Here is an 11,795-nt window from a genome sequence, read left to right on the forward strand (position 1 = left end):
TTCAAACTCTTTACTCATTATGAAAGCTTATATTTGAAAATACATTATTGAATCTCCATCAAAAGAAATTTTTACTTATCTTTTAGTTGACAATTTAAGAGTATTTTGACCTAGAATGATGTAATTTTCTATTTATTCCACAATATATATATAAAAAAAAACTCCTAGGAAAGGTGTGGCTGCTTGTCCTTAATAAGTTAACATGCATTGATTTTGTCAATTTAGAACATAAATACTTGGAATAACTCCAAAAGTTCGGCAGTTCTACATTAAGTTAAACGGCATCGAGACAAAACAAAATGTGAATTCTGATAAGCTTGACATGCATAAATTTGTCACAAGCATCTAATATAAAAAGAACTTGGGCTAATTAACATTCGAAACAACTCTAATTTAACCCAAAAGAAAAAAATAATGGACTATGAAATTTTGGGGTTAGTAATAGCCGCTTTGGTATGGATTGCATGCGCAATAATGGCGAAGCAGTGCCAGCACGGGCGTATGGAAAAAACGGGACAGCTTCCACCTGGGCGAAGAAGGCGGCCGATGGTTGGGAACATTTTCCACTTAGGTTGGCCACCGCACCTATGTTTTACCAAATTGGCTAGTCAACACGGACCTGTCATGACTCTTTGGCTAGGTTCAATGTGCACCGTGGTCATATCATCGAAAGAAGTGGCTCGTGAAATGTTCAAGAACCATGGTGTGGCGCTTGCAGGGAGAAAAATGTACGAGGCCATGAAAGGTAGTCAAGGCAATGAAGGGTCTATCATTACGGCTCAATATGGTCCTCAATGGCGGATGATGCGACGTTTATGCACCTCGGAGTTCTTCGTGAGTAGTCGTCTCGGAGTTCAAATGGTGGAATTTGTAGAAGATGCAAGTGCTCGTGGAACCAATGCCATCGATATTGAGAGATTCTTTTTTTAATGGCTTTCAATCTCTTTGGAAATCTTATGTTTTCAAAGGATTTATTGGATCCGAAATCGGAGGCGCAAATTTCTTTTACGATGCAGGAAAAGTAATGGAGTTCGCTGGTAAGCCAAATGTGGCAGATTTCCTACCAATTTTAAGAAGGCTGGACCCGCAGGGTATAAGGAGGAAAATTGAGTTTCACATTGAGCAAGCCTTTGAAATTGCAGGAGAATTCATTAAAGAAAGGATGGAAAGTATAGCAAACGGATATAATGAAGGGAAGAGAAAAGATTTCTTAGATGTACTAGTGGGATTTCGTGGTGATGGCATGGAGGAGCCAGCCAGGTTTTCTTCAACAACCATCAATATTATTGTCTGGGTAATTGGTTATCTCTTATTAAACTTCAGTAAATTTGCGTTCAATAATCTTTCTCTGACATGCAGTGTTAACATGGGTTAATTTGCAGGAGATGTTCACTGCAAGGACTGACACAACTACAGGTACTTTAGAGTGGGCTATGGCAGAGCTCCTACATAACCCAAGAACAGTCGAGAAAGTCCAAGCCGAGTTGAGGAGGAGTCTAAGACCGGGTTAAACGCTTGAAGAAAATGATATCGAAAACCTTCCTTACCTTAAAACGGTGATTAAAGAAACGTTAAGACTTCACCCACCACTTCCTTTCTTAGTACCACACATAGCCATGAACTCTTGCAACATGTTACGTTACTATATTCCCCAGGAAACACAAATTTTAGTCAACGTCTGGGCGATTGGACGAGACCCAAAAACTTGGGATGACCCATTAGTTTTCAAGCCAGAGAGGCTTTTAGAGCCTAATTACATTGTGGATTGCAAGGCACACCACTTTGAATTTATACCATTCGGGTCTGGTCGTAGGATGTGGCCGGCAATTCCTCTCGCCTCATGTGGCGTTGGGGTCGTTATTACACTCTTTTGATTGGATGTTGGCTGATGGGCTTAAGCCTGAGAATATGGACATGACTGAACGAATGGGCATAAAGTTTGTCCCCCTTGAAGGTCATACCAATGCCCTATACCATGGCCTGTTGAATATTGGGCTTTTATTATAGTACAAATTAATGTACAATTTTAAGTGTTGTTCCACACCAACCTCAAGCAAACTGATTTTTGAATTTCATACTTATTTAACCAGAAGTTCTAACAATAAATATACTCAATTCTAAATCCAAATTCTCTATCCTCATTTTCTGTCTCATTTTTTATCCCCATTCTCAGAATTTCTCGAGGGTCTATTTTTTTATTATTAAATTAGTACATATTTCGTTTTTTAATTTTTCCTCCTCTTCTTTATTCTCCTACTGTCATCAAAAGTTGCTCGAAGAGAGGACTAACATTCACCCAAAGACATTCTTTCACTACAACACCAATTATTAATTCAGATTCTGCACCATGATTCCGAGCAACAAGACTGCAAAAAGCATTGGCAAGAATGGGCGTTATTAGGCAAGAAGTCACGTTTATAATTACCAGAACCCAGAATAATTAAATCTTGAGGATTGAAAGGTTACTTGCTTCAATACCAACTAAGCTAATTAAGGATTCAGAGATTCTCGTTTTGTTTGGCTGAAAAATTGGAGACGTTTGATAAATTCCTCCTTCAATGATTTGAGTATTTGTGGAATAAAAGTTGGCTTTGCATCTGCAATCAACTTTTTCTTGCATAGATGTATGAGGGAGAAAGAGGAAAAAAATTAAAATAAAGTATGTATTCACTCAATAATAAAAAAAAATAAACATATGATAATTTGTAAAAATTGGGATGAGAAATGGGGACAAAAGATTTGGATTCTGCTTCATACATAATATCCATGTCGAAAGCATTTTAAATAAAGTAGATAAAATGGGGGTCTCAAAAATCCAAATAAATTTGTGCTTAGTAGAATTTATTTTGAAAAGTTCTATTTACAATTGGTCCTCAACATTGAAAAATTACAGAGAATGCAAAGAGAAGAAGAGTTGTGTCATAGGAAAAAGACAAACGAATCCAGGGAGGAATCGTAGGATGCATGCATGATGTTCTCTCAAATCAAGACGGCTTAACAAGAATTATGCTCAGCATTACAGTACAAAACTTTTGATTTTTGTCTCTACATGTTTGGTAAACTAAGGAATCTTTTTCTGTTTAGTTGCAGGAATAAACTTAGATATCTCTGTCTCTAGAATTAGATGCTTGGACGATCATCAATATATTTATTTCATAAATATGGCATGCATTTGTATTATACTTAGTTTTGTAATTACTTTTCTCATTTGAGATCTAGGGTTATATACATTATCATAAAAGAAGTTTGAAACATGCATGTAAAAGAAAAGGAAAGTTTGAATTGAAGAGTAAGGGTAGAAAAAAAGAAAGAAAGAAATACTTAAGAGTAGATATCATTAGTTTGTTATTATTGCATCTCTATACCATTTGTGAATTAATTGACTTATTTAACTATCGAATAAAATATCATTGCTTTGCAAAAATATTTATTAACAAGTTTTCCACACTTTTAGTAAAGGATTCTATAAATGCATTTTTATTAAATTCAGTAATTGATAAGTATTATTCTAAAAATTATATCATTAAATATAATAATTGAATTCCATTGCAGTGGAAAAATGTTCTTTTAATAGCAAAATTACAAAAAAAAAATTTTTTGTGTAATCTAAAGTAGAGTTAATAAATTAGATGGTCATTTGGAGCCGCTACATGTAAAACATTGCTGGATATATTCATGTGTTAGATTCTTAATAGCATCACTTGGTTTGGGTTTTGTCAGCACGTGTTCGGTGAACCCCGAATTTTTTTTTTTGGTCGGTTAGATGTGTATGTGTGTGTGTATATATATATAAAAGTGATTATAAATTAATTTACTGGCGAAACTTGCATTAACTATAGCTTAAATGACCGCTTGGGGCTAACCCTTCGTTAAATATTGCTTGCCCTCTTAAAATGTTCGACTCCCCCCTTTCTCTCTACTTGATTAATCTAGTTGACTAGTGCTTTGTTTGTTTGTTTATAATTCCAAGATTGAATTCTGATGGCATCTAAACTTCATCGCATGTTCTAGTTATCTCAGCTCACAATGCTTCACTTGTTTAATTTGTCCTTTTGCTAAGTGATTAAATCAGTCGCACGAGCAGAGAATAGAAGCTTCTAGACAAGGTCCGAAAGGATTTAGAAAATCCTTTATTATCTCATTTTTCATCTTTTTTTGTGGAATTTCTGAATATTTGCGGGTGTGAATTCTATAATCAATAATCGAATCCCATAAATTATGAATGAAATTTATGAGTATATATTAAAAAATAATGGGAAAAGTAAAAAGGAATCTTAATCAACCCGTCCTTCTTTATGTATCGGGAAAATTAATGCTGTACTTCTTGTATCCAAAACTATATAATAAAGAAAAACCAATAAACTGAAAGCTGAAATGAGTGGTGATAATTAATGTGCCTCTGATTTAGGGGACATATTATTAGTAGTATATATTTTTGGACAAGTTAAGAGTGTTTTATTATATCAAGGTAGTGAAGAAAGCCAGAACTTGCCTGCGAAGTCATGGATTGGCCTACAAGTTTTCTTGTTTGCCTTATCCTATTTTCATCATCGGTCTTATTCCTATTCTCCCGAAGAAGAAACTCCAACCCAGGCAAGCTCCCTCCAGGGCCTCCAGGATGGCCCATTGTCGGAAACATGTTCGATCTTGGCACCATGCCACACCGGACCCTCACCTGCCTAAGGGACAAGTATGGTCCAGTTATATGGCTCAGGCTAGGTACAGTGAACACCATGGCACTTCTTTCAACAAAAGCAGCTACTGAGTTGTTTAAGAACCATGATCTCTCCTTCGCTGAGCGCAACATCACGGAAATTATGCGCGCCCATGATTACCATAAAAGCTCTTTAGCTCTAGCACCGTATGGTTCATATTGGCGCGTGCTAAGGCGCCTGGTCACGGTGGATATGTTGGTTAACAAACGGATAAATGAAACCACTTGTATAAGAAGAAAATGTGTTGATGATATGCTGCTATGGATCGAAGACGAGGCACGTAAGAAGGAAGGAGACTCACATAGAGATGGAATTCATGTGGCACGTTTCGTGTTTTTGTTGACATTTAATTTGCTTGGAAACCTTATGCTGTCGCGTGATTTGTTCGATCCTGATTCGAAGGAGGGTTCTGAACTTTTCATGGTCATGTTGAGGCTGATGGAATGGTCTGGTCAAGGAAATATAGCAGATTTTTTTCCCTGGCTGCAGTGGCTTGACCCTCAAGGATTGAAAAGGAAGATGGAGAAGGATCTTGGTAAGGCTATTGAAATTGCCTCTAAGTTTGTGAAGGAAAAATTGCAACAGAAGAAGGTGGGGGAAGATAAGAGGGATTTCTTGGATTTGTTGATTGAGTTTGAAGGAAATGGCAAGGACGAACCAGCTAAATTTTCTGACCATGAGCTGAACATCTTTATCCTGGTAATTCTCTTACTTTATTTATTATGAACTCGGCTGAATGGAGATATTTAATTAAGAAGAGTCAACATTGGTTGTCCTTAGATATACTAAAGCATGGTGCTATGATTTCTTCTGTTGTGTTGGCTCACGGTTATGAAATTAAAAATTGAGAATCAAGACATATATGCAAGCGGTTAATGTTAGAGACACATTCGCATATTCTAATCCAAATAATTAGAACTCATCCAAATTAGATGAAATTATTTTTTGCAGCCAATCACTGAGTGATCTTTTCTGCACCAGAAGTTTTATATAGCCTCATTGGTGAAATTTGTTCTGTTCAACTGAACAGTTTTCGTAAACAAAATATTTCCATGTTTATTGCACTAGTGGAGCTCTCTCTCTTTCACCTTTACAACGTTCAAAGCACTTGTCTTCACTCATACACGAGGAAAGCTAAATCCCATTTATAGAATTGCTAACCGGAACAAAGACAATTGTGAATGACCTGCTGCCAACTCATTTCCAGGTTTAGCTGGAAACTTTTAGAATACAAATTCAATTCCGACTACCGTAGATATTTAACCAATTCTTAGTGTCCAAATTAAACAGGGCTTCGGCTGCAACTTCTGCTTTTCTGACAAATTAGAGAATGGAAAATGACTTTCCTACTTGTTCTCGTTCTAATTCCCGATATTTGATTTAACACTTTACTGGATGTTATGAGCAGGAAATTTTTTTGGCTGGTTCAGAGACAACAAGCAGCACCATAGAATGGGCATTTACCGAGCTGCTTTGCAACCCAGACGCCATGATCAAGGCCAAAGCAGAGCTTACTCAGGTGGTTGGACCAAACAAGAATGTAGAAGAGCGTGACATTGAAAATCTTCATTACTTGCACGCAGTAGTAAAAGAAACATTTCGGCTGCATCCACCAATTCCATTCCTTATTCCAAGAAAGGCAATGCAGGACACCAATTTTATGGGGTACCATATACCCAAAAACACACAAGTTTTTGTAAATGCTTGGGCCATTGGAAGGGATCCGGAAGTGTGGGATGACCCCTTGTCATTCAAGCCCGAGAGGTTCATCGGATCGAAAATCGAATACAAGGGGCATCACTATGAGCTAATTCCTTTTGGAGCAGGGAGAAGAATGTGTGCAGGTGTGGCACTAGCTGATAGAGTTCTGCGCCTCGTTTTAGGTTCATTGCTTCACCACTTTGATTGGGAACTTGGAGGCAATGTGACCAAGGAGACGATTGACATGAAAGACAGATTGGGTGTAACAATGAGAAAGCTGGAGCCGTTACTGGCAGTTCCTAAAAAGTGTATGACATCAGACTGAAGTGAATTATTTAGATGATGGGCAATTTGAAGTGTCTTTGCAAGTTTACTAGCATACATACTATTCAAGCATCTGATTCATAGTTTATGTTTCGTTATTTTTAGTATTACCAAAATTAACAAGGATTGAAGAAAGGGTACTTGTCAGGACTCAGGATCTCTAGAGGGAATTTCATCCAGGGTCGGCATCTCTAGCATGGAAATGGTGGCAAGCAGATTTTTCATTCAATGTCTCCTACTGGAAATTTCACTATATTAGTTGGATACACTTCATATGCCACTAGATCAAAATTTAGGGTGATTGCAAGAGGGAGACTTCTGTTTAGTTTGATGCATATTTACTTTTCTTTTGAACTCCAATGCTCCGGATCCATTAAGTTAATGATAAGATTATATATTATCGTTTTATTAAGTTTGAAATTCCTTAAATTACTCCTTGAAACCAACCAGCAATTAAATTTGGTTGACTTCTTTGACTTGAAGTTTGGTACTAGCAATGCTACTCGGGACAATAGAAACAAATGAGGAAGAGTGTAAAATAGAGGCCATTTCAAAACTTCTATTTTTCATAAGATTTACATCGAAATTCATTTATCATAAATCTTAATAAAAATTGAAACTAATATTAAACGATCATTAATTTATCTATACAAATACAATTAATCTAAATATTAACCCTTGTTAAAAACATACAATGAAAAGTAATTTGTCTCCACACTTTATTAATTAATTTCCTAAAGTAACATTTGACTATTTACTTTTCACAAATTAAGTATAAAATGATGCACGCGTTTTAAAAAGATAAATTAATTAATGATACTTCTCTATATTGTTTTAATTAGTATTCCTCAACCATGCATCAGGTTACTAACCTGAATATAGCCATTCTTGTTTGCACATATTAGTAAAGTATTTAGGGATATGTTCATCATATTCAATGAAATTGTGTGACAAATTTTCTTAAATGTAATCTTAGAATACGATTGTACGCATAGAATTATGTAACTAACAATTATTAAATAGGTGGTGTACTTGAGTCCACGGCCTTCCGTAACTTCTTCCAATGACATAAATTTGGTTATGGTAGGACAATCCAAAACATAAGATGTCCAGAATCTCTTAATTTTCACAACCACATGCGCCTGGTCTAAGGCAAAATGCGTTTATAAGCTCAGCAGGAACATTGGATCAAACCATTGGTTTATAAGGATCAAAGAGAGCTCGGAACTCCAACGCTCAGGAATGAAAGTCACCTTTAGTTTGCTTGTTTGTTTGATTCTTTTCTTGTTTGCAGCTTTTGTTCCAGCCATATCGGGAAGACAGCCTCAGAACGTTTTGAAGCTGCGACCACCGGGACCTCCAGGGTGGCCAATGTTTGGCGACATTTTTGACCTTGGAACTATGCCTCTGTAGGGAAATGGATGATTTCAGGAAAAAATATGAAGAAAAAAGAAGAACAGAGGAGGAAGGTCGTGAAGGAGGAAAGAGAAAAACTTGTTATCATCAAAAATGGTGCTCCCCAGACATCTCATTGATAACCAAAAGAAGCTAGGCTGTTATAAGAAAAAGATATAAACAATTTTAAACAAACCAATTGAGGACACTTGGCTTACATAACAAATTGAGAAAATAATGCGCAGGGATTTGTGCTTATGTTCCCAATGTTAGCATACTCCGACTAACAGCTCCTCAAAATGGTACAGTATAAAGAAACTCACAATTGATAAAATAAACAGTAACAAGTAAAAATAGCTAGTAATATACTTGAAACAAACAAAAGGATAATAACGACTTGAGCCAAAAGATTAAACAGCCATCAGAAAACTCTCCTTCCTTCAGATCAAATCATTTCCCACAAATTGCCATTTTAGCCTCTGTACAAGATTGATAGCAAGATGAAACCAGTTTCAACACACCTCCTTAGTGTTCATCTTGCAAACTCCCAGTGAAGACCTCAAATACTCAAACTTCTCTTTACTCAGACACTTAGTAAAGATATCTGCAATTTGATTATTTGTTCCACAATGTAGTACTGAAATCTCTCCATCTCTAACTACATCTCGGATGAAATGAAACTTTACCTTAATATGTTTAGTTTTGCCATGATGAACAGGATTCTTGGCAATAGTTTATATGCCTTAACATATTTGGATTTCATGCCTTAGCGTGTCTGCTTATACACTTTAGCGTATCTGGTCTATATACCTTTTCGTATTTGGATATATCTATTAATATTTGTTCATGTACCTTACATGGTTGGAAGCATGAGTACAAACTTAAAATGTTATGTAAATAGAATAATTTATGGTGAATGCCTTGTGTATTTAAGTAAAAATTTTCAATGATGTATGGTTTTGGTTTTTCCATGAATAAATATTGTGAATTGGATCTTTTAGTAAGGGAAAGCATAACCTTTTGGAAGTGAATGTCAATTTGGAAAAATTTGGGAAATAAGAACGAAAAGACCGACCCTTAAGCCAAGGGAAGTCAATCCCAAACAGTCTAAAAAGAATCTCCAGCATTCTGTGGTGCAAGGATCGACCCTTGAGGGAAAAAAAGGTTGATCCTTCCAAGACAAAATGTTTAACATTGTGTCCTGTGTTGAGAGGATCAACCCCTTATCCCCAAATGGTTGATCCTTGTAGTTGAAACTACATTGTTTTGGTTGTTTTGGCTACATTTGGTGAATGTTGTGTGGACAATCTCAATCCAAGTTTTTAAGAACCCTTGGGCATGATTTTACCTCTCTAAATGATGTTAAAAACATCCTTTTTGGTTCTATAAGGATATAAGCTGAATTTATTTAAAATTGCATAATTCCTTTGGAAATATGTTCATGAAATACTTTCCTTTTTAACTTGTTCCCCTTCTCTGTGTTTGCTCACTAAGATTTTATATCTCACACACATGGATTATTTTGTTTTCAAATTAGTATACCTTTAGTTGGTGTATTTGAGGAGTCTTCTCTTCATCATTCTTGTTAGGTCATCATCAAAGGCATCTGGTAGATATTTACCTTTTCGTTGCTTCACTCTGTTGCTCGAGTCAAACTTTACTTTGGTTATACAAATATAAATACATGTGACTGTTTGGATCAATGTTGATAATAGATATTAAAGGAAATGTAATTATGCTTCCGCTTATAACTTATTAAATACAAACTTATATGATTTGTTTGGAAATTGTAAGACTTGTGACAGATCTTGTATATGTTTGGTGTAAAAGATATCATATGATGATATATATATATATATATATATATATATGTATGTATTGAAATGACATATGACTTTAAATACGTAATTATTGTCACAATTAGAAGTTGTTTTCGAAGCTAGCATGGGTTAAGCGGGCTTGCTTGCTAAACCCATTCACGAGTCATATCCTAAAATCAAATTCTTGACAATTAGCAATCTATTGGTAGAAGTTAAAGAATTAGATCAAAGTTCTACTTAATTTCCAATCTTTACATTTGTCAACAGGTTTTATTTTGTACATTTTTTTTTATTCTTTATGAACTAGGTATTTGTGTAAAGTGTTCAAATCAAGTTGTTAATGAGCAATTCATTCTATATTAAGGTGGACCATCATCTTGTTACTCCCACTACTACTAACTTGCTACTTCTAATTGTAGTTTTGGTTTCGCAAGACCACATTAACATATTTTTATGTTTGCTTATATGGTTGTTCTTTCTATGTAATAAACATATCATTTCAACAGTTTGTATTCAGAGAGTACAGCAAAATCCATCACACATACATTCTACAGACCTAATCGACCAACGCCAAATTGAATTAATTGGATAGACAGATCAAGTCCATAGAATGTATGAGCTACTGGCATTAAAATCTTTGAATGGAAAACAGACAAAATCTACAGAATAAGCAACTTTGGTGAAGATTAGTTTCCATCTCCAATTATATAAGCCATTAATTTGTTCTTGTTTGTTTTCTATTCAAAATGAGTGCTTCTAGAGAAAGTAAGTTCCCATCTTCTTCAATGCCTAACATAGTCATTGAAATGAGTCTTCAATTTTATTTCCTTTATTCTCATAGTATTAGAATGTAAGATCATCTTCTCATAAGACTGATGGTCTTCTTTGTCAGCTGATTGATATTCTATCTCTGATACTCCCTTATCAAATATTATTATTTTGCAATCAAGAAGTATTTTGAAGAATTCCCTGCAACAGAAAACAAAAATAAGCCCTCAAGAAGCTTATCCTAGTTCCTTGTTGCTACCCATAAAATTCAGAACCTATAGTTTAGCTTTTAGGCACAAATAAATTTCAAGCACTTAGGCTCTGAATAAACCAACCTTTTAAGTACTCGTAAATATCCATCATTTTTTTTTTATCACATTAGCTCAGGCCAACCCACAAGAAAGACAGAACCAAAGCAAAAACGATTACCATCACACATGAAAATATAACGACCTTACAACTGCAAATGTCAACCTAGCTATTTTGTTTTTAAAGAATAGTTACTTCAGTTATGAAGTAGCGAGGCGTTCAAAATCATAGCTTGTACTTATGGCCTCGCAAAAGCTGGGTTTTGAGAACCTCCAACTTCGAAGCTTACTTCATATCTGCCAAGAAAGAACACATCAGGATTCTACTGCTCTTGACTAATCTCAACGACCATGGACATAATCTGAGATTTTTAATGTTGACAATGCTCATGACAAGAGCCTTTCCTTTCAGTAGGCTAGAATGATATGTCTTTCTCCTTTTCACTTTTGGTTTGTGACCTGTCATGATTCTCCATCTGTCTGCCTGTCCTCCCTTTGGGGGCACTTGTTTTCCTGTTAGTCTCTGTTTTGAGAAAAATCATAGCATTCAACAGCAATAAAGTTGCTAAACACCCCTTTCAGCATGTAATGTTCCAATTGATGCCAATACTCCAACAAAAACCTAGAAGACTCGTGTTACTCTAAGCAATATCACTTACAAATAGCTAGCAACCCAAATTCATCAACTACATAAACAAATAACAGAATCTATCAGTTGCAAAGGAATAACTATATTGACAGAGGCTTGCGTCAAACAAGATACA

At 35.5% G+C, this 11,795-nt stretch overlaps 1 protein-coding gene and 1 pseudogene across 1 annotated transcript; both read left to right on the forward strand.

The window, feature by feature from the left end:
• Positions 1 to 414: 414 nt before the first annotated feature.
• On the forward strand, positions 415 to 2,007 carry LOC110420614 (iridoid oxidase pseudogene; annotated as a pseudogene).
• A 2,495-nt stretch (positions 2,008 to 4,502) lies between these two features.
• Positions 4,503 to 6,799, forward strand: LOC149526926 (cytochrome P450 76A2-like). The gene is made up of 2 exons (XM_089784265.1): positions 4,503 to 5,414; positions 6,124 to 6,799. Exons 1-2 carry the CDS (start codon positions 4,503 to 4,505, stop codon positions 6,739 to 6,741), a joined length of 1,530 nt encoding a protein of 509 aa, XP_089640391.1. The 3' UTR covers positions 6,742 to 6,799.
• The last annotated feature ends 4,996 nt before the right edge of the window (positions 6,800 to 11,795 follow it).

The sequence above is a fragment of the Theobroma umbraticum genome, unplaced genomic scaffold, assembly GCF_002168275.2.
Source record: "Theobroma umbraticum cultivar Fairchild unplaced genomic scaffold, ASM216827v3 scaffold_86.0, whole genome shotgun sequence".
Classification (NCBI taxonomy): domain Eukaryota; kingdom Viridiplantae; phylum Streptophyta; class Magnoliopsida; order Malvales; family Malvaceae; genus Theobroma; species Theobroma umbraticum.